This window comes from Tachypleus tridentatus, chromosome 8, assembly GCF_004210375.1.
Source record: "Tachypleus tridentatus isolate NWPU-2018 chromosome 8, ASM421037v1, whole genome shotgun sequence".
NCBI lineage: Eukaryota > Metazoa > Arthropoda > Merostomata > Xiphosura > Limulidae > Tachypleus > Tachypleus tridentatus.
The window spans coordinates 72,294,192-72,319,198 of NC_134832.1; the positions used below are offsets into that span (position 1 = coordinate 72,294,192).

A 25,007-nucleotide genomic window follows, 5' to 3' on the forward strand; every position below is an offset into this window, starting at 1 on the left:
TAACTCTTAATAATGTTTATTTAAAACTGAATACTGTGGTTTAATAAATATAACAAATTATGTAGTTTCTGCAAATATTTTATTTTCATATGTAATATTTGTATTGATTTAATGATTTAAAGTTTCAGAAATATTTCATTGTGAGTTCTTTCAAATAATTTAAAAATACGTACCATTGTTGTAGGCTTTAATTAATGATTTTTTAATGTCTTACAACAATCCTTAAACTTTCCTGTGAAGTTATCCTATAAAACTAAATTTTAACTTTGTTTTGATTGAAATAACAAGAGATGTGGTTTTATTTTCTTCACAATAATTGATTGACATACAATAAAAAGGTTTTAGAATACCAAAATTATAAAAGCCAAATCCCTTATATATCAATCAGAAGGTTTCATTTAATAAACGTGATAAGTTTTAAACCCACGGTATACTCATTTGTGATTGTTTTTTTCCTTTTCTTTCTTTCTAAGAGATTTTCTCTGCAAATGAAGTAGTTCTTCAGGCTGTATGCCCTAATGCAAAATAGGCCTAACACCACTGTGATGTTATCAAAATCAAACTAGATAGAGCCAATGCAAAATGAATTAATTAAGCCTACTACATCTTGTTCCACAAAATGATTTTTTTTCCTATCACACTTTACATGAAGTATAAAATAATAAGGCAGAGTTTCACAAATTCTAAGAAAAATCTGCTCTGAAGTGGTAGTGAAATTTCTTTATAGTCACCTTTTTCCCTATCAACACATCACCATGCTAAGCATTTTTGAAATGCCTGCAAAATCTGCTGCATTACTGCTATTATAATTGAAAAGAATGAAAAGAGAGGTTTCCTGACAAGCTTACATCAGTAGCCTAAGGATTATCTAATGAGAAACAATCAGTTACATCACACAGCAACAACCAAGGTTGAGAAACAGTGGTTGGCCAAAAAAATGGTAAAAATACACTTGTAGTCACGTTACAAGGATAAATTAATACTATTTTGTTCAAACCTATCAGATTTTTCTTCCTAGAAGATTACAAGTACTATAATACTATGATCAGAAAATATCCAATAAATTCTAAAAATAATGCTTTTGTTGGGAGCTTGCTGAAATCAATTCAAAACAAAATTTGTTATTAAACACTTTTGTATGCATGAAACCAAATAAAACTTTCTTAGTGAAATTTCAGCTCTGAAGAATTTTACTTTGCATAAAAATGATTACAAGTTTATTTTCTATAATTTGTTTAATCCAATGGTACAAAAATTTGCCCTTGAGCCAAACTGCACCCGTCACTGCATTAAACAACTGACCTGCTATCTATTACAAAATAGTAATTTTCAACAATGTAAAATTACACTTTTGATATTCTATTTTTACAAACTTTTGTTCACAACATTAGCCTCATTCAAAACACCAATAGTTGTTTCTTTACAATTCTAGTGAGTTTTCTCAACTTCACTTTCTTTCTCTAATTTTTAGAAACTCCTATTTGTGTACACCATTATTTTTTCATCATTAATCAACTTTTTTAAAAGATGGATGATGTAACATCAATTTTCACCAGCCACTGTGTTCATTAGGAAAAATGGGGTAAAATCAGTGGAGAAGCTCTGTTGCATAAGATATAACACCAGAGGTTTGTGTGAGGTGGTTAATGATATACTACAATTTGCTCACTGCTTTGTTGAAGAATCACTGTTATTACAGTTCTTTACTGAGCTAATAAGTACTCTTAGGGAAACAAACAAATTGTTACAATTACAGTAGTATTCTTCTCATATTATTTACCATAGCAAATATATATAAAAGTACTGTTATGAGTCAAATGAACTATTTCACATATTTTATGTTCTACATTTCTTAAAAATTCCTTCTCAATCTGGTAACAACAGTTATGAAAATATTGGCCTATAGGCTGGAATTCCACAACAAATGCTATAATTAAATTCATGCAGAGTCCACAAAAGTAATTTTACAAACAAAGAGCACACCAATTCATTGCATAGAAAAATAAAAAAGGCAGTTATGTCAAATGTAAATGTAAGATGTCTGCAATGTTATGAAGTGTGATGCTATCAATCTAGTCAGTTTAGTTTCAAACCTCAAGCTCTTTAAAAATCACTGCAGGAACAGTATCTGATCATAAACTTTACTCCTAGAATGACATTCTGTTTTTGTTTGTTTTTGAATATGTACAAAGCTACACTAGAGCTATCTGCACTATCTGTCTCTAATTTAGCAGTGTAAGACTAGTGGGAAGGAGTCATCACCATCTACTGGAATATTCTTTTACTAACAAATAGTGGGACTGACCATCACACGTAATGCCCCCCTGGCAGAAAGGGTGAGAATGTTTGGTTCACAAATAATTCTTTTTGTGTAAATTTTGTGTTGTTCAATTTTCTTAATATTGAATGTATATTAGCTCCATTACACTAAGTTGTGGTTTATAAATATTATCTTATCTTCACAGGAACAGCCATGAAGGACTCTTTCATCTCTTTTTAGTAGATAATAGTTTGCTTTCTTATCTACATACATACATACATACATATATTTTAAATGAGAAAATATTTTTGTATTTATTTCTGACTATGAAAATTAACATCTTAATACAGCAGTTATCAATTTGTGGTTCATGGATAGGTTGTATAATTACAGAAATGAATTTGCTCCATAGTCTGTATATTTCATTCTTCTGTTCTGCTGTGATAATAAACAAAAAAGTAAAAAAAAAGGTGGTCTATTAACATAAACAGAAAATCAATTGGCCTAATGGATATTCTTTAACACTTAAAGTAAATCTGACCATGTTGGTTTAATAAGTGAATATGCATTTTATTTTCATATTCAAGTGCTATGGTTTTTATTATTATTATTTAAGCTTAGTTAGAGAGAAAATTGCCAAGTAAGCAATATCACTGTCTCATAAGAAAACAATCTTCAAATGACTGTCACTCATCATTTGCACTAATATATCACACATGCATGGACTTGTACTTATTTTGCTTACACTATTTGCATTCAAGGAATCAACATCAATTTAGTTACTCATTTTAACAGAAAAAATAAAATTATGAATTTATAAAATATTGCATTATTTTCTACAATTGTAGTATGAAAACCTTTAAATGATAACTCTCTTGAAGAATTACAAGATAATAGCACTTTTCCTATTTTAGAAACTTGTCCATTTTCTGTATTTTACAATTTGCTGGAACAGTCAGTTTCGTTTGGCTACTTTTTCAAGTCACTGATGCTCAATCTGGAAACCAGCACAGAAGAAAAAATTATTAGAATTAGGCAGACATTTTACAATATGGAAAATTAGTGTGGGAATCTGGCTTTGAATGGATAGGTTAGTCTTTGAGAATAGTTATGATGTAAAGTTACAATGTTAGTTAGGTCATTAAACATCTACTAGAACAAACATGGTTTGAACCACCATCAGTAGAAATAAGTACATTTACAGAAGCAATGAGAAAATAGGATAAATACAGAGTATCTTTTAAACAGAAAATGCATCTTAATAAAAGTAAACAATGTCAGAAAAATACTTACATAAACAGCCTCACCTTCTGTACTGTCATCACAATTGCCACTTTCAGTGTCTAATTTTTTATTCTCTAAGTTTGGTGATGCTGAATATTTCTTTTCTTCAGTGTTTTCATTTTTTTCACTATCTTCACTTGGCACAAATGATGAATTATCTTTAAATATATTATGTTTATTATCTGTGTTTGATGTTTCCCCATGTTTACTACTGATTTCCAGATACTGACTACTTGAAACAGATTCTGGTTGGAAACCCTCTACATAAATTAAGGAATTAGGTTGTTGATCCAACTCTGACAAAATATGACTTTCTTTTGTAAACACTAGAGGATTCTCTTTAGCTTGTGGAGGAGCTACATTCATTGAAGGCAATATCTGGACATTTTCTTGTTCTTGAAGAGGTACTGCAATCAAATCTTTATTTAATTTCACTTCAGATATTAAAGACCTTGTACTATCTAGCTTATTTACAGCTTCACATTCATTAGGTAAATTACTATTGGTCTTTACATCATTGATTGTCAATGCAGAATTGTTTTCTTGAACAAACTGATGAGGCAGACTATCTGAATCACTGCTCGTTTCACTGTCAATGACAGTAAGTTTAAAAAGGTCTGCCATTGCTTTTGGGCTTTCCAACAATAAGTTATTAAGTTTTGAGCTCGAGCTATCTTTCTCATAATCAAGGCTGTTAAAGGGAGAATCTTTATCTGCAAGTACTAAATTGTCTGTCACCCTATTGTCTATCAACCCTGCATCTTTTTGCTGATTTTTGTCAGGAAACATCTTGTTAGAAATTTCTCCTGATGATGTGGTTTTATTTGCAAGCATACTGTCTAGATCTCTGATTGCATCAGATATCTGCTGGGCAGTAACAGCATGCTCCGAATTTTTTTCAGGTGATTCCAGCTGTTTAGCTTTGGCATTCAAATAACCTAAGTTTTCTGAGCTCTGGAATTGTCTTTCTTCAAATGTGCTCAGGTCTTCTATACTTCCTCTCAGGTTCTGTAGGCTTGGAGAAATGTATGCATGTGGTTCAAAGCCTACTTCATACCCTGTAGAAAGAGAACCCCGAGAAGGTGATATTTCTTGTGATGAATGTTCCATTTCTGATAAAGAAAAAGAGCTTTCCCCATCTTTCATAAAGTCTTGTTTTTGACTGATGATGAAATCATTTTCAAATTGCGTACAGACTTTAGATGAATCAGTGGACGAAATATTATGATTCCTTGGAACGGATTGCAAAGTGTTCCAACGAATTTCAAATTCTGCCGAATCAGACATTAAATTCCTGTTTTCATACAGGTGTCTCAAAAGTTCTGCCACTTTTTGAATTACTGGACGTTTGTGAACCATCTCCCAGCAGATTTTCATTACTTCGTATCTGCAAAAAGTATAACAAAACTGTTAAAAACTGTTCCATTTCTTTTCAAAAACCTAGTGAACATTCTTATATCTCATGCACACCATATAACCAATTCCTGTAAACTTTTACAGCAAGAGTTACTCAGAACAAAATCTGTTTCAAAATGTAACTCCTTCCCAAACAAGTTTATTCTTCTTACCATAAATAAAACTGTTCAACACAAGTACGTCTAACCAGGCAACTGAACTATAACATCCAAAAGCTAAATATAATGATCTCTCTTCTGTACAGAAGCTTACACTCACAAATCTTGAAGAGGAAGGTAAACATCATAATCAGTCTATCCATAAGTTCACCTTCATTGAGTGTTCTGACCTTTATTAAAAATTTATAATTTTTTCAGGTTTAAAGAAGACATTCATTTTTTAAAAGTCATGTTATTTATGAATTCTGCTGTCTAACATGTGGAGGCACTCATCAGGTTGACTGTTGGAAGGCTGAGAGGTTTGTTTGTTTGTTTTTGAATTTTGCACAAAGCTACTTGAGGGCTATCTGTGCTAGCCATCCCTAATTTAGCAGTGTAAGAATAGAGGGAAGGCAGCTAGTAATCACCACCCACTGCCAACTCTTGGGCTACTCTTTTAATAACGAATAGTGGGATTGACCATCACATTATAATGCCCCCACGGCTAAAAGGGCGAGCATGTTTGGTGCGAGGGGGATGCAAACCCGCAACCCTCAGATTATGAGTCACACGCCTTAACACGCTTGGCCATGCTGAGCCAGGGTGGGAGGTGATTAACCTGTTGACTGCCAAGTATTTCAGCTGCTGCAGCAGCTCCTATGCCATAGCAGTTAAAATACTTGGCAGTTAACAGGCTAAAAGTAAGTAGGACAAATGCATGTATGGTGCTGACATCTAGCGTTGAAGTTAGGTATTACTGAGAACGAATTAACTCGTCCATGGCACTGTATTACTGATCGGCTTGGACGAGTTATCTTGTCTACGGCACTGAACAGGTTAAAAGATCACTCTAATCCTTGGCTCAAAGACAGTTCAAGCATTTTTTGGCACGTAATAGGTGATTGCAATGTGGTCCCAACTCCCAGTGTGTTTAAATTAATACATAAAGCAAAAAATAAAACTGGTTAGGAGATACTTCCAATCCTTCAAACAAAGCTGAAATTAAAAAACCAGCAAACAGCTACTAAAAGATTACTTGCAATCTGTCAACTCTAATTTTGCACCTAAACTAATTATTATTTGGGAAGTAAATATATTTAAGCTTCCCAATTGCATACAGTTTCCAAATGTACTTGGTAAAGCTACAAATATTTGGTCTTCATACGCATCTTTTGCTTATTTCTAGCTTAAATGATTTGAAAACAGTGAATTTTTTAACTTAGTGGTTTCAAAAACTGTAAAGTGTAATTCAATGCATTGTTTTGTTTTACAGCCTCTAAACTTCTAAATCAAACAAAATAATAAATATATCATTTGAAAGTTAAGATTATTTTCTTCCTTTCAAATCACAATGCCATAGAGCTCCCTTTCTTCATTGTATGGACTTGTTTTCAACATTTTTAATTCTTATGATGGAAAACTTTCTTAACACATTATCTAACTGTATCAGTTTTTTTTATTATGTGTATGTTATATAAAAGTAACAGATTAATTTTATTGATTCCCTCTTGTTTGTTGAAGTAGTTCATATGGAATTTCCTTTTTCACTTTTAAAAATTCCTACTTGTAACTTAACTCAAGTCTTACTGTGGACTTGCCTTATCATGAGCATAGAGCTTGTACACATCTTTGTGTATTCTGTTTGAAACAGCTGTGCATAATTTCTGAAAGGTGTAGAGCTAACGTAATAAACAAGATATAGTAATAAGCATATTATATACTTATACTCATCTAGAAATACAAAATTTCTTTCAAAAAGTTGACCTATAATATGTATGATGTCATTAAACCTGTGAATGTATTATTAATAAGTGTGTATGTTAAGCCTGGTTTTCAGGCAATGTCACCATACATATCTATCTCAAAAATCAGTCTGTCATCATAAATGTACCAAAAAATTAGTTTAAAAATGGTTACAATGCTTTATACTGTTTGTGTTTTGGATATAATTTTGTTTATAAGCATTGATTTTGGTTACTTATATCATGCTACCAGATTGGAAAGAATTGATTTAGCTATTTACTATATCTACAATGCTTTCTCAATTTTATATCCTCTATGGATTAATTACCCTTGCAATTTTTGTTCTTCTTTGAAATAGCCTAACATTAATGTTGAAACACTGTGTACTTCTCAACTGTATTGGGTTAGTTACATAACATGTTGAAAAAGACAAAAACATTTTATAGCATGTTCTATATGAAAACTAAAACGTACTGTTTTCTTAAAACCAATTAGAGTAGACATTTTTAAAAAGAATAGTAGTTATAATAGACTATTTATACAGTAAACCACTTCTTAGGCCATAATATTAATTTCTTACAAAATAAAAATATTATCTTTCCTTCTGTTTGCAAAATAACTTTTTCACCACTTAAATTAAAGGTGCTTAAATTTATTCACTTTAATAAATGTATTTTCAAATATAATTGTAGACAAACAAAAAATATTCAATTTAAAGTAAGAACACAACAAGCACTTACAGTCTTTCAGAATGAGCACAAGGAGTTTTTGGTTTCTCTAATTTCACTGTTTGTTCAGTGATAACTTGCTGGAGTACTTCTTCATCTGTCATCCCTATGTATGGTTGTTTTCCGAATTCTAAGGTCTCCCAAAGTAAAACTCCTAATGACCTATGAAATATAAAGAGGTTAATATGAAAGTAGATTAATAAATATACCTTTGGTATACCATAACAAATATAATAAAAATAACACTACATACATAACTATAATACACTAAGAGCTTCACACACACACACACACAATTTCAGATTAAGAAAATCAAGATGAAAAATAAAATTTGTATATACAGGGTGTTCGGAAAGTCACTGTGCACTTATATATTTATTAACAGACATGTTTCAATATAGAATACAGGAGGTAAATATGAATGACAATTATAAACAATGTTGAAAGTGACCCCCGTTGGCATCAATACAGGCCTGAATCCTTCTTATTTTGTTTGTAAACACCGCTATCGGTTGCTGGCTTGAAATAGACTAAATAAAATATGATTACAAAACTGCAGAGTGACTTTCCGAACACCCTGTATATAGAATCTAACTGCTTTTTAAAAATGGATTATTTGAAAATTTACAATATTATAAAATAATGATCTCCACATTTTGGAGATTAAGCACACAACTTTTACATACATAAAACTTGTACCTGAGTTTCCACTCATTAAGGAACAATTATGATTGTGTGATACACAGCTAAAATCATACACAAAAAGTGTTTTAATACAATATTACAATCAGTAATATAAATAGATCAAGAGGTCAAAAACACACATTTAAAAAAAATTGAAAAATAAACTAAGGTATTACTGTGAAGTTAAAAGCACATGCTATCTTCCAACGCTAACTTGAAAAACACTAGTACACAGTTTTTGATGAATCAAGCTAATATTTAGGGAACATCACATAATCAAGTCAAACTAACCCGGTGATCAAACACTACTTTAAAACAAGTTTTGTTAATTATTCAATTGACAAATAAAAGTATACAATTTTATTTTCCATAAATATTAAAAATTCCTAATTGTGTTCTATCATTGATTTCATTTAGTATTTTAAATATACCAATTGCCATCATATAAAATGTTATAACATGTAACATATAGACTGAAAAAAAGTTAGCAATTGTTAATTTACTGATCAAATTTCAAACATACAAAATTTCAAGAACTTCAGTTTCTGATTATTAAATTTCTACATCAAAATGATGACTGAAATGTTCTAATGAAATTACTCATTATTAAAGAGATAGTTGAAATAAATTTCAGATGTTAAAAGGTCTTGTTAAGATTAAGATTAAAATTTTAAAGCACAGGATGAATAAGCAATTGTGTTTTTAGTGTGGAAGGTGTACATTATTCACTATTATAGATGCCAAAACACAATTATATAGCGTAATGGATAATGCCATATTTATTTACTTTGAAGGAAAGCCTATATACATTAAATGGTTTATTCTGAATTGTATCTTAAAAGTCAGTAAAACAGTATAAAAAAGAAGTTCAATTGTGTAAAGTATACAGTACAACATACAAAATAATTTACATTCAGACAGACACATGAACACTGTCTTAAAATTCACAATATAAAGATATAAAGAAAAAAGTAGTATTGCAGCTAATTTGTTTCAATCATGCAAGTTATATTCCTTCATCAAATACATCTGTTTCAATACAATGATTATCTCAGTTTGAAAGTTCTATAATGTGAAAGTTTAAAAATCGTCATGGCATGTTCAACCATTCACACTTCCAAATATTTTAAATAACTAATATTAGTTGCAGTATGCATTTAAACCTAATAGCACATGTATTTGCTGATGGAAACTATCATGCAATTTTATAGACAAGCTCCATGTTTGTATAATTTTTTAAAGTGAAAAGAATATATCTTTGTATGAAACTCACTGCCTTGCACATACAAGCAACATTCAGACAGGAGTCACAAAGAATGAGTAATGGCAACTAGAAAATGAATTTATTAATGGTATGAAACATTATTCCCAAAAATATGAGAGAAAAAAACTTGTACAATACACTAGTATTTTATACACAAGCCCTTTTGCTTGTTTTCATGCTGCTATACAGTTTATAATGTACAGTTGTAAAACACTGTTCCAAATATCTTTTATTATTTCAACAATTCAACCAAGTTATTGGATTGCCATTTATCCTTCTTAGTTTTTAAGGTACAATATAAAAGATTTTCATACTGGGACTGTGCAGGCCAAATTATGGATGCAAGAGATATCTACATTTGCAGTATTCTGGGAATCACTAGAAGGTAGTTCCACACCCAATAAGTCATGTTCTTGAGGGAATGGCACGATGGATCAGAAACTTCTTGTAGTTGCCAACATGTAGGATGCCATCAATTTAATGGTACATTACAAACTCAACTGAAATGTGACTCCAAACCTGTACTGATTTCTACTATGCATCACTCTGGATGCATAGTACCATTCTCCACTTCACCATTGAAAACAATGATTGTTGGCAAACAATTCAAATTTAAATTCATCTGTAAAACAAACACATCCCTAGCTTGTTAATTCAATTATTTTGTTATCCAGTGCTGATTTCAATCACTTGGTTTGGTTACCTTTTCTCAAGAAAGATTTTCAAGACCCAACTGTTTAATTCAGATTACACTGTACTAATGAATGTCTGACCATTTTTGATGTAATATTTACACCTGTATATATGGAAAGGTCACTGTTTATCTCAAAGAACAAGTTTAAAATACTTAACCTCACATTTTGATAATTTGGTTTTATACCTTGACTTTCAATAATTAACAATGCTTGTTTCACAATATTGCATGTAATTCTTACTGAAATGCGGAGTCTTGCCACAATTTTGCATGTGGTATATTTTTTGTCCAGCTTAAACTTGAAATTTTTTCATGCTTGACATGAAGTGTTTTAATAACACAAGTCATGACTAGACAAACACTACTGTTACTAAGCATTCTGTGACTGCTCATTAAATGATAACCAATTAACATACAATTGTACCCTGGAACAATTCATTTTTCCATGACATAGGGATAACATCCATACAATATATGTCTTCAATAGTGTTTTTATTATCCATTTTCATAATTATATGCAAAATTGTGATATAACATGCAACGATTTCTTTGGTTTAAAACAAATCGCATCTAGAGTTGACTGCAAGATCAAAGAATATGTATTTATATTATTTAAAACAGACCTATTTTTAACTTTTCACTGCCATGTTTATAAATAAACAAAAAGTACATCTTTTAGCATTTAATTACTTACTGAAACATGTAACTGGGAAACTTTGAATAAATTTAAAAAAATGGTACAAAATTTCAAACTTCCATGGCATTGCTCTGGAAGTGGACATACATACAAGTTCATGACAGTTAAAAACAGTTAAGCCTAATCTAAATTATTTTATAACTACAGCAAAAACTTTAAGCTGTTTTGTTAATAAATATAGAATTATAACAGTTTCTGTACAAAATATACTGTTCAAGCAGCTTTGAATCAAAAAACAGGACCCTTTTAGGACAGGCTTGGTATAATACACACGAGTTCATCTACACCTTTGCATGGATTAAGTATTTGCATTATAACTTTTGATACGTCACCTTCTAGTCATACCAAACTAGCACTGATGTGTTGCATGTGCATTATGTTATGCATCCATAAATGTAAAAATGACTTTTAGTCATTTTCTGTTTGGGATGTGTTTTTGTATACTAGTATTTTGTAATATACAGTTACATTTCAATTACTATATATATATATAATTACTATTTAGAAATAAATTATTCAACTTATTTTTCATAAAATATAGAATACTAAATCAAGAAGTAAAAAAAAAAATTATCTTCTTGCTACAACCTTTGTACTCGATTGCTGCTGAACATAACTGGCTAAGCCTTTCGAAATTTCACACATGGAGGATTTCAAACAATTTTTTAAATGTAAATATATATATTTACACACACACACACACACAATTGAACAAGCAAAAATCAAATAACTATACTAATACAATAGAATTACACTAATTTATCAAACTTAGTAACTAAAATGTATTTAGATTTTAACAAAATATGAAACTTTAAGCAGACTAGTCACAACTTACCTTCTTGATAACTTTGTTTGAAAAAACAATATCCATTTCACAGATTATAATGGATAAAAAAATCACTAATGGGACATTCTAAGATGTCAATTTGTAATTCACATGTTATGTGTTGACATAAGTGTATCTAAGAGACCATTTTCAAAAATGAAAAGAAGTGATAGCCACTGTGTTTGATTCAGTACATCAGCCATATCTCAGCAAAATAAAAAGACAAGGTTTTTATTGCTTGATAATATTAGTAATTTGAATTCCTGATTTGCATGAAACTATAGACTAAATATTTTGACATAACAAACATTAATTTTAACCGGTGCTGCATTCAACATACCATGTGACTTACTAAAATCTATATTTAAATGTGTTTCATTAATATTTACTTTAATATTATACATGAATCAGTTTCTTAATTTAAAAGTTTCAATTACAGTCTACAATTTGATTTCAAATTTATTGATATAAATTCATAAAATAGTTCAATAAAACTCTGAATGCAAGTCAGCAAAGACAATGTCATGGCCTTTGATCAGTGACCATTTCGAAAGAGTTAACTGATTGAACAATGAATTTTAAATGTTTATAATTCAAGTTACATTGTAATATGTTTTACCAAAAAGGCTGCTAAATTTCTGTGGTAATAAAAACAGTTAATAACAAATAGTCTTACTTATGAGCACAACAATCAAACTGCATAAAACTTTCTATAACTATAAAGAATCAAGTTTCACTTACCTCATATTTACTGGGTTGGTTTGTTTTAAATTTCTCACAAAGCTACTTGAGGGCTATCTGCACTAGTCATCCCTAAATTAGCAGTGTAAGACAACAAGGAAGGCAGCTAGTCATCACTACCCACCACTAACTCTTGCGCTACTCATTTACCAATGAATAGTGGAATTGACAGTCACATTATAATGTCCCCACGGCTGAAAGGGCAAGCATGTTTGGTATCACGGGGATTCAAACCCGCGACCTTCAGATTATGAGCCGAGTGCCTTAACCATCTGGCCATGCCGGGCCCATACTTACTGTAAGAATGACAAGTTATAAGCTATGAACATCAAACAAACTTGTTTTTAATTTTAACTGATAGCTTGAATAACTGCAATAGCAGTAGTGATTTTTTTGAACTCACCACACATTTGCTTCTTTTGTAAGCTCTCTAGTCTCTATTGTTGTTTCTGTACACATCAGACACTCTGGTGCACACCAACGAATAGGAACAGCAATACTGCCAAGATGATAGTAGTCATCCTGTAAATAAATGAAACACAAAACATCTCTCAGTTAGACATGTTAACATAACAAACAAAATAGCCATGTTTGTTGCATGTGTAAGGCATTTAATATTTAATTGACAAAATGTCACAAATTATTATCAATGAACCTCCTTACAAGGTGCAGGTCTTTCTACAAACACAACCATTTCTTATTTGAAGACATTCGTTGCAAATATACCTACAATTAAACTGTTCACAATTTCCCTAAGGATAAAGTCTTTCACTAATGCCTTATGAAAAATATAATTAATAATAATCATGCTTTGAAAGCTAAGAAAAGTGTTTACACTATAACAACTGTTTTAACAAAAGGCTCATATAGTGTTCTAACTATTACAGTAGTGCATCCCAGCCAGTTTGATGATCATGATGTTATTTGTTGTACCCCACCCAACCTTATGTGCTCTGTATTGAGCACGAGAGTAAATGGCATTGAACATCATAGAAATAACATGGTTGAAATACCATTAAACATTCTTCTTCTTAAAACAGTTCTAATGATTGGTTGGTTGTTTCATGTTTACTGTCACAAAGCAGCAGGGTTATCTAAGCTAAAAGGTTGGTAAAAGAGTAAACTAACCTTTGTAAATAAAAAAAGGAATTGTTTCATTTCTTTTGGAAGGAAAACAGTTCCCTTAAAAAGGTTAAAAACAATAGAAACATAAATATACAATAGTTAAAAGTAAATGTGGTAAAAATAGTATATGCTAAAATATGGGATTGCTTTTTCTTTGGTGTTGTTGGTAAAATCCCATAAAAAGGTAAAATATAAATACAATTAAAAAGGCCCATACCTCATAAAAACCTAAAAACAAAGACAAAACGAAACAAGTAACCATCACTGATGACACCATCTTAATTCAATGGTAATTCCGAGTGTAAACATGTTTAAAATGGTGCCATAGTTCACAGTTTTAACAACAGTAAAATGTGGGTTATCGTGAAACAAGTGTTACAAAGGTCACACATTGATGCATCAGCACCAGATGAAAGAAAATGGGTTAAAGGGCTAAAACCAATGTGGAACCTTTTCAGGACAACTTCCTTCTTACAATCCCTGTGGAAACTAGACAGTTAAGGAGCAATAGCAGGTTTGATCTGGAATAGCTAGTTTGAATGTTCTTCACTCCAAGCTGACTGCCAAATGGTTTGAAGGCAAACCCTGATCACAGGACTGTAGTCCACACACAAAATAAACCCAGCCATAATGGCATCAGAACAGACAGATTTAGCTGAGGTGTTGGTGAGTTCATTCCCTTGATTCACTATTATATACTTATTTTAATATCTATGTTTGTTTCATTTAATATATATTTAAAAATGAATGTAACTTAGATTGTTAAATGTATATTGCAAAAGTCCCACCTGCTCTCTAAATCTGTAGAAGATTCTCGAGTGTAAGAATAAACTATGTTTTACATTGTTGCCAACTGAAGTTGTAAGAACCTTGCCCAATGATTATAAAAGGTAGCCATTGCAACACATGGAGAGACAATTTAACATTGTTGGTTTGCTACAATTAGGATACTATGTACCTTGGAAGCTATAACTGTGATAAATGCTTATCACTTGGAAAACTATGTATATTTGACCAGAAACATCTATAGATTTTGAACATTTCAAACCATTTAACTTCGATAAATTAATTTTGGAAGTTAGTATTTCTATGAGAACATTATTAGATATTTATATTGGTGAAAAAATCTCACAGTATACTTGTGTATCAACACAAAATTAATTCACTCCTCGTGAACTGTCAATAAAGTATTCAACTCCAGGCTAGATAGAAGACTCAGTATTGTTTGTAAAACTTTTGTTTATATGTCATTATTTGTAATAACTGTTATTGTACACTGCATTGTTATTTGTATATTAAAATATATTTGTGTTCAGAAAGAAAATTGTGTATCAATCTTGTTAGCAAACCATAAATTTGACACACATCAGCATTCAATTAGCTTTTAAATTTGAATTCAAATTTCCAGCTATTTGAAATTGCACCAACTAACATAGTAGATCGCAGACTTGTTCGATATAAGTTATAATACATAACAGTTAACAGCACAGCTAAAGTACTATTCAGCTGCTACATGATTCAGGGTAAGAGAGATGGTATAAAACTCAACAGTGAGCACAGAAACTGTACAGTGGGTGGAGTCTGTGTGTAACCATCAAGCCATAATAAACCATAACAAAGCCCACAGATGCACCTGACTTTGAACCAACCATATAAATAGCTTTGGATGGATAGTTAGAGACATAATTCAACAAAGAGAAGGTAGTACTTGAAGTATGGATTATCAGACTTTTCAGGTGGCTCACAGAAAGATCACACATGGATACTAGACTCAGAAACACTGCCCAATGTCACACCCAAGTCAGTTCCATGTGTTTGGATATAGAGGCCAAAAGGTGTTGTTTACTGAATAGAACAGCCCCCAAAAGATGAAAAATAGAATTACAGGTTATGTGCTGTAGCAAGAAATATAGTTTAGCAGTGTCATACAGGGAGAAGTACCAATGTTGAAGATGTAGAGGTGGTTTGTGGGATTCAAAGTGGTAAAGTACAGAATATCCACAAGCAGAGCCAGATACCCTGCTAGTAAACAGGGTTCAACATTCTAAGTGCAAAAGGCCTGGCTGAAATGTAGACTAGAGACCCACAATCAAGTTTTGATCTTATTAGGACATGATAGATCTGTGGCATAGAACATCTATCAGCTCCTTAAGCGGTGGAAGAGAGGATGTTCAGTGTCCTGGTAAACCTAACATGAAGCTGTTTGATGTATGGAATACAAGTCAGCTTACAATCAAAAACAAGCCCCAAACACTATCTCTGGTTGGTTGATTTAGTGTTTCATGGCACAAAGCAGTTAGGCTATCTGCACCAAACATCCAGTAAAATGTTAAAAGTAAATTTTGTAAAATTCATAAAAAGAAATTAAGGTAAAACAAAACAAAGTTAAAAAAAACACATAAATAGAATAAAACCTGTCTATGTCTAATCTATAACGTTAAGAAAAAAACTACAGTAATTCAAGTTGTAAAGAACTTTCTGTAGCATAACTGTAATTATCATAACTTGCCAGGAAGACTAACAAGTAAGTACAAAAACCACCGTCAGTCACCTGAAGTTGGTCTTTCCAGTCCTGGTTCCGAGTTATTTGACGTTATGGCCATTTTTAATAAGGAAAGTAATAAAAAGGTTGTAAAAGAGGTGTAGAAAAATTATAATAACTTGCCAGGATGACTAACAGGTAGTTCAAATAGCAGCATTAGTCACCTGAAGTTGGCCTTTCCAGTCCTGGTTTTGAGTTATTTAATATTATGGCCATTTTCTAATTTCAAATCCAACTAGATGGACTTGAATTCTTAAAAGGGAACCATATTAAAAAAGGTTTAATGTATAAATTAAAAAAACTTACATGGCATTAAAAAGATTAATGGCCTTTAAAAAACTAAAAACTTTACGAAGGTGGACAGTGTCACCATCACCAATAACACTGTAACATTATGGACAAAGCTTGGGACAGTACTTTTAAAATGGTGCCCTTGTTGAGAGTCGTAACAACAGCAAGACAGTAAAATGTAGGCTATTGTGATCTGAGTGTGACACAAACTACACACTGGTGCATCAGTTCCAAATAAAAGAAAATGATGAGTTAAAAAACTGTGACCAATGCATAGTCTAGTTAGAACAACTTCCTCTTCCCAATCCTTATGGAAGCAAGATGGCCAAAGTCCAATATAGGGTTTTATTTGGAAAAGCTTGTTTTTCTGTTGCTCACTCCAAGTCGACTGTCAATTGGCACGGAGCTGAGCCTTGAATACAGGACCATAGTCCATGTATGGAACAGACACAGCTGCAATAGTGCCAGAGCAGATAGATTTAGCTGAGGTGTCGGCAAGCTCATTCCTGTGAATACCTACATGGCCCAGTATCCAGAAAAACTGGATAGATGTTAAAGAGAAATGAGCCAGTCAGTTTTGAATACCAGTGAGAACAGAGTGTGAACCAATGTGAAGCAAGAACAGGGCCAGTAGAGAATTAAGCGAGTCAGTATAAATGGTGCAGTTTGAGTACTGCTTAGCTTCTATGTGATCCAGGGCAAAAGAAATGGCATACAGTTCAGCAGTGAACACAGAAGCTGTATAGTGGATTCTGCACGCAACTACCAAACCACAACAAACCATGGCAGAGCCAACACAGTCACCTGATTTTGAAGAACCATCTGTATAAATAGGAATGGAAGGATGGTTCAAAAGATGTTCAGAAAATAGGAGACAGTATTTCCAATTGGGAGTGTCTGCCTTTCTCAGATGATTTAAAGACAGGTCACATTTGAGTACTGTAAGAAGCCATGGAGACATGGACTGACCAGTAGATACAGCAATTTATCCAATTGCACCTGGATACAAAGGCCAAAAGAAGCAATGGCAGATCATCTGTTCTCAAAAAGTATGGCTCACCGAGGAAGGAAAATACAACCCCAGGTGGGATGCTTTGGTTAGGAACATAGTTTTGAAGCATATAGTAAAGACAGATTGAAATGGAGGAAGTGCAAAAAAGGTTCATGAGACTATGTATAAGCTCTGAACTGGGGAAGTGCAGAAAGCCCCAGTGCAGAGCCAAAGTCCTTGATGATGAATGGGGTCCAGCATCTTTAAGGCCGAGGTTCTAGCAGAGCCACAGACCAGTGATCCATAGTTGAGTTTTGATCAAACAAGAGCATGATATATCTTTAGCACAGAACATCAATCCGCTCCCAAAGTGGTGGTAGAGAGGACACGTAGGATGTTCAGTGCTCTTGTACATTTAACTTGTAGCTTCTTGATGGGTGGTATAAAGGTCAGCTTACAGTCAAAGATAAGCCCCAAGAACTTTGTCTCAGGGACCACAGGCAGCAAAAGTGCATGCAAATGGTTTTAGAGAGAGAGAAGTTAAAGCCATTTGCTGTGGTCCACTTCAGTAAATGATTGAGGGCATTCTGTAGCTGCTGCTCAATATATCTCATCTTCAATCACTGACATGAGATGTGAAAGTCATCAACATAGAGCCTGTTTGCAACAGTTCAGTGATGCCATTAATCTTTATACTGAAGAGTGTGACACTCAAAACACAACCCAGAGAGACTCCAAGTTCCTGTAGAAAAGAACGAGAAAGTGGAAAGTGTCAAACCCACATGAACTTGGAATCTCCTGTCCATTAAAAAATTTGTAATAAAAATGGGCAAATGGCCATGTAACCTATATTATATGTATGAAGGTCTCGCAAAATGCCATACCTACATGTTCTATCAGAAGTCTTCTCAATGTCAAAGAATATTGATACAATATGCTGTTGTTTGAGAAAGGCTTCTCTGACTGACATTTCAAGTCAAATCAGGTGGTCGATAGTGGAGCTCTGTCTTTGGAACCCACACTAGGTTGGCAAGAAGAGGTTGTTTGATATGAGGAATCATACAAGACGAGCATTAACCATTCTCTCTAAGGTTTTACCTATGGACTGTTTTTTCACTGTTTTATTTAAGTTTTTATTTGGAGGATTCATAATAAAAAAAAAAGGAAATTTCAGTGCCCACTGACCTCACCCACAATGAAACCCTGCAAGGGAAGCACTACAATGTCAAACAAGGACACTGCAGCAACACCAGGGTTTTGTGAGTACTATACCCAAAAACCAGCATCAGATGCAATGTCCACAACACCTGTTGAGAACATCCAACACTGGTACTTGGTTGACCCTAGTCCAAGTGGACCAGCTGACTGACCCAAGGGGGGCCACCCCAAGGTCATCTGTCTACAGGAATTCAAGGTCAAAGTGGTGTGTTACGGTTGGAACCCTCAACCACCAGGATCCTCTCCTTCCCTTCATGGGTTGCCTTGCATTGCAAACACGTGGGTGAATGTTTAGATCCCAGAGGAGGTAAACTGAAAAAACAAATATTCCCTGAGAGGGCCCCTCACCATGTACAAGAATCCACACCGAGGGGAGGAAAGTGGTGATCTGTTGTCCAAGTCTTGATGGATAGAGAGACAAACATTACGATGCAAGTAACTCACCTTCACAGATGTGGAGGGTCATGGAGACGTTAATATCAAAATGAGAAAGCAGATAGGCAGAAATATCCCATCTTTGTGAGTGAAGATATGTAGCATGGTCAAAACTCTGACTCAAGAGACCAGCAAGAATCTCTGATTAATGGATTTTAAGATCCCTTTCACCAGTGATTCCTTAAGATGTATCTAGGGAAGCATGGGGAGTAACCTGAATGTATAAATCTCCAAAAGTCAGACTTCAAAAGAAGTTTTGTGTGTTTTTGTTTTGATGTTTCAGCCAGGATGTCTCCAGATCTTAATTTCTGGACAGATATGGGAGGGCTAGTGAGCTCTTCTAATCTCTTCTTAATAAAAATGGTGACAAATGTCCAAGGGACTTTTAAGGTAGTGAGTGTAAAATAAGGAATCGAAATACAATATCAACTGTAACTGGGGGCTGAGTATTAGAATCCTCCAAGAATGGTAGCTTACCAATCAAGGTTCATTTAACCTTAGCAGGTCAATGAGTAGAGGTATTAGAAGACATGATAGAGAAAAAAGTTTAGTGTCCACTGATCTCAACCACCAGAAAGCCTACAAGGGGATGCACTACAGAGCTGAAAGTAAATGGCTCAGCAGCAATGCAAGGTTTTTGTGGGCACTATACCCGAATTCCAGCATCAGACACAAGATCCACAAAACCTGTTGAGAACATCCAATACTGGTACTTGGCTTACCCAAGCCCCAGAGGATGAGCCAAATGACCCTGGTTCAAGGTGAAAGTCATTGGACACCCTCAACCACTAGGATCCTCTCCTTTCCTTCTCAAGTCACCAAGCATGGTAAACATGTAGGTGGATGTTCAGGTCTCAGAGGAGATAAAATGAAGAAACTAAACCTTCTCAGGGAAGCACCCCTCATCACATATTTAAAACAATAATTGTTCTGTAAAATTTTATTTGTTGTGATTATGTATCCATTATCACTGAGTATGATGAACGTAATTACAATTATTATAAAATTCAAGAATTTTATTGATTGTAGACCTGAAAGAAAAACTAGTACAAACACAGGGGCAAAATAATATTAATGAAACACACTGTTACAGTACTGTATTTATAGACCTGACTGTCCTCAAAAGCAGAATATGTTTCTCAAAATATTTAGTTATAGGGCAGAAATCTTATTTGAAATATCCTGGACTAGGCTTGTTACTGTATAACAGGTGCCCTAATCAGGCATGAGCTAATGGGCTGTTGTTAATTGTGAATATTTGACTTTCTTACATGACACCTTGACAAATTTTAAGCAATAACTGATGAACAGCTTAGGCCAGAAGCTTTGTTAATTATTTTTGTATTGTTTATGCTGAAGATGGAATTAGGAAAATTCAAAACTGCCTATGTTATTTATACAGTCATCTATTTTATGATTTTACAATTCAGCCAACTGATCCTTTAGCTTATTTTGTGCTGATAATACCATTCGATCAATAGTCATACTAGTTATGCACATCTATTCAATTACAGATGGAAGTACAAAACTTTAAGCTTGTTAATTGGTTGAAGTTGCTACATAAGTATATTTTTCACTTTATGAATTACATTTTATAGAGGGTCACTTTTTATGAAACTGAAATTAACACAGTAGTATACTTAGTTTTAAATAAACATAAGGTATGTGGGAATGATGGAGTCATAATCTTAAGACCTTTTTCAAAATATCCTGATAAAATAAAAAAAAACTGCATTCTAGAATTTCCAGAATTGTAAAATTTGCTCAAAAAATTCTACAACTTTCCAGATTTTAATGGTCTGTGTGAATCTTGATAAGAAAGCATATCAAAGTTTAAAAAAATCTGAAGTAAAACACTGGTTATATTTTAATCTCGTTACAAGCATATTGATGTTTTTGGTATTTCTTTTAATGTTGTATAGTGTACAAAAATGATTTATGTCAGTTACCTTATATTTCTGAACGGATGTTCCATAGTCTCCTAGCTTCACAGTTACATTTGAGGTGACAATACAGTTTCGGGCAGCTAGATCACTACACACACACACACAAAAGAAAAAAAAAATAAAGTGCATTTTTTAGAATACAAAACATTAGAAGCCTTTTGGACTTGCTCATCAAATCGACAAAGAGTAGTACCAGCTTGTTATTTCAAAGGTTTGTAAGGAACAATAATCTAATCTTTTGAAAAATTTAAAAGTCATAAATTTAAGTCTAGCTTTTCAGAGTGAGAAAAGAAACAGTAAGAACACAACTTCCTGAAATTAGAAAAAACACTCCCTTTTAGACAATTAGAGTATGAGCCTTAGCAATTATTCCCCAAAATTAAAGCATAAGTAACTAAAAGAGAAAACCTTTCTTTATGATCAATCTGTACCATACAATCACTCAAAATGTGCATCATTATTAATTGTTGCATATTCAACACTTTATCTCAAATATTTCCACACAAATACAATTTCCATCCATAAAACCTTTAGAAGGGGATTTACTACAGCACACCATACAAAACTAATACAATTACAAATTTAAGACTAGCTCATTATTTGACCCTAACAGAAGTTCAATTCTTCAATTTTCAAGCAGCTTATAAACAAATACCACTTGTAGAATATTTTGATAGGGTGGAGCAGTATTTTTTGTAGAAAACAACACTATAACAATTAAGTAATTTCCAACTTTTAAGAAAAATATTCCACTTTATATTTAAACTTTAATACAATAAAACAGCTCTAAAAAATGTGGAAAATAAATTAGTGTTTCCTATACTGCAAAACTATACCAAGTGTTTTTGAAGCAGACACTTCTATTTATAGCAAAGCAACCAAAGCTACCTGACTCCATCTATAAGTTACAGTGAATGTTATGTGGTATCATTTGAACTCAAACCTGGTTTTCTAGCTTTGAAATCCAGAGTTCTACCACAGAGTCAAAATGTAAATAAGAAACAAAAAAAGAAAAACTAAAAAGAAGCAAATTAAATGTAATATTTATGGAAATGTTTTAGCTTTAGTCTAATCTCAGTATTTAAATGGTGGAATTTTATGTTAACAGCAGTTTCTAAAATACATTTTTTATAAAAGTTTATCTTCACTTAGAAGTCAATCATATACAAATAACTTAATGTTTTTACTGTGCAATGCATTTTCATACTACCTTTTTACTGGTATGAATTTTAACTAATACAATAGTTTATTGATCATACCTTTTTAAAGGTAGTCAGAAACTAATTATGTGGTTACTAAAAGCTAGTATAGTCAACCAAGTATGATAACTGTGAAAGAACTGATAGCAAAATTTTTTTCTGATAATAAACATATCCATAAACAATAAATGATATTAGGGCACTTTTCACATGCTCACTCAGCCACTTTCTGTTATGATTCCAACCAACATCAATATCTCATTATTTCCCCAATAAGTTTAACACTTCAGAGTCACAAGAAAAAAAAAATTATTCAAATAAATATTGGCATTTTATGGTGCAAAGCAACTAGGCTGTCTGCAGCAAACAACCAGTAAAGAAATTAAAAATAATGGAAAATTAGTAAAATTCATAAATAGTAATTATGTTAAAATAAAACAAAATTTAATTTTTGAATTAAAAATTTAAATAGCATTGAAAAGGCAAATGACCCTTAAAAAACTAAAAATATTTTTAAGGTGGATAGCATCACCATTGCCAATGACTCTGTCAAGCATCAGGAGCAAACATGTGGACAAAACATGTCTAAAATGGTGCTGTCATCGAGAGTCGTAACAACATCATGACAGCAAAATGTGGACTATCATGACGCAAGTGTCACACACACTACACATTGGTGCATTAGTTCCAGATAAAAGAAAACTATGAGTTAAAAAACTGTGACCAGTGCATAGTCTAGTAAGGACAAGTTCTTTCTGATCCTTATGGAAACAAGATGGCCAAAGTCTAATAGAGGGGTTTGCTGGAAAAGCTTATTTTCACATTATTTATTCCAAGTCAACTGCCATAGAGCTTTGCCTTGAATATAGAACCATAGTCCATGTATGAAACAGGCATGGCAGTGATAGTGTAACAGCTGAATAACTTAGTTGTAGTGTTAGCAAGCTCGTTTCTGCAAATACCAACGTGGGCTGGTATCCAGAAGAATTGGGTAGAAGTAGACATTAAGGAGAAATAGGCCAAGCAATTTAAGAATATTAGGAAGAACTAAAATGAAGTGATTTGAGGGCCAGTAGCAAGATAAGCATGTCAGTTTAAATGATACAATTTGAGTACTACTTAGCTTTATGTGGTCCAGGGCAAGAGAAATGGCAGAGTTTGGCAGTGAACACAAAAACTGTAAAGAAGATTTTCTGCGCGCAATAACCAAACCACAACAAATCATGGCAGAACCCACACAGTCACCTGATTTCAAACCATCCATATAAATGGGAATGGAAGAATGGTTTGAAAGATGTTCAGCAAAAAAAAGACAGTACTTTCAATTGGGCGCGCATCTGCTTTTCTAAGATGACTCAAAGTAAGCTCACATTTGAGGATGTTAATAATACATGGTGGGATGGGTTGACCAGTGGATACAGCAAAGACATCCAAGGACAGACCCAATTCATCCAACTGCACTGGAATATGAAGGCCAAAAGGAACAATGGTAGATCATCTGTTCTGAAAAAGCATGGCCCATTGAGGAAGGAAAACACCATGCCAGGCAGGATAGTGTGGTAAGGATTGAACTTTTGAAGCAAACAGTAAAGATAGTTGCAAATGGTAGAGGAGGTTCATGAGACTGTGTACAAGCTCTTGCCTGGGGAAGTGTGGAAAGCCCCAGTGCAGAGCCAAGGCCCCTAATCATGAACGATGTCCAGCATCTTCAAGACCAAGGTCCTGGAAAGGCCCTAGATCAGAGACCCAAGTCCAGTTTTGAGTGAATGAGAGCATGATGTATCTTAAGCATAGAACATCGATCTGTTTCCCAACAAGTGGAAGAGAAGAACCAGAGTTCAGGATCAGGGTGAATACCCCATTGGCAGCAAAAGTGCATGGAAATGATTTTGAACAGAGAAAAGTTAAAACCGCTTGCTGTGGTCCACTTCAGTAAATGACGGAAGGCAGTCTGTAGCTGCCGCTCAATAAACTTCATGTTCAACAAGTGACACGAGACGTGGAAGTTGTTCAGTGATGGCATTAATTTTTATGTTGAAAAGTGTGACACACAAGACACAGCCCTGAGAGACTCCAAGTTCCTGAGGGAAAGAACAGGAGAGTGTTGAAACCATATGAACTTGGAATCCCCTGCCGATTAAAAATTTTTTAAAATAAAAATGGGCAAATGGCTATGCAACCCATACAAGTGGAGGTCTTGCAAAACATCATACCTTCAGATAATAGTATAATAAGCCTTCTCAAGATCAAAGATTACTGACACAAAATGTTGTCCCTTGAAAGAGGTTTCTGTGATCGATGTTTTAAGTCAGATAAGGTGGTCCACAGTAAAGTGCTGTCATCATAACCCACAGTGAGAGGAGGTTGTTTGATTCGAAAAACCAAACAAGATGAGTATTAACCATCCTCTTTACGGTCTTACAGAGACAGCTCATTAAAGCAACTGGACAGTAGTTTGAAGGAATCTTGGGATCCTTCCCAGGCTTAGAGAAAGATAGGACAATAGCCTGGTACCATGCACCAGGAAAAACTTCATCCTGCTAGATTCAATTAAAAACAACAACAAGAACAGCAAGAGAAGCAGGAGAGAGATGGTGTAGCATTTCATAGTGTATATCATCAGGTCTGACTGATGTACTGCCAGGCCAATGAAAAGCCAACTTGAGTTCCACCAGTGTAAAGGGGCAATATAGTCCTAGAGACTATCAGCCATAAAGAAAGAAGTGATCACTCTGCCCAAGTCTTGATGGTTAAGAAGGTGGAGGATGAAGCAGAAGTGCCAGACA

The 25,007-nt window shown here is 33.4% G+C and overlaps 1 protein-coding gene across 9 annotated transcripts in view; it reads right to left on the reverse strand.

Moving 5' to 3' along the window:
- Window positions 1-2,809: 2,809 nt before the first annotated feature.
- LOC143222652 (uncharacterized) overlaps window positions 2,810-25,007 on the reverse strand; it is a 70,938-nt gene continuing 48,740 nt past the window's right edge. For 7 of the 9 annotated variants that reach the window (XM_076449432.1, XM_076449427.1, XM_076449431.1 and 4 more), the window contains 5 exons: window positions 21,026-21,110; window positions 12,878-12,996; window positions 7,581-7,730; window positions 3,554-4,931; window positions 2,810-3,257 (listed from right to left, as the gene is read on the reverse strand). In XM_076449432.1, the coding sequence (XP_076305547.1) occupies window positions 3,243-3,257; window positions 3,554-4,931; window positions 7,581-7,730; window positions 12,878-12,996; window positions 21,026-21,110 (1,747 nt within the window). In that variant the 3' untranslated portion in view covers window positions 2,810-3,242. The remainder of the gene's footprint in view (window positions 3,258-3,553; window positions 4,932-7,580; window positions 7,731-12,877; window positions 12,997-21,025; window positions 21,111-25,007) is intronic. The other 2 variants (XM_076449433.1, XM_076449429.1) reach the window with 1 other exon arrangement.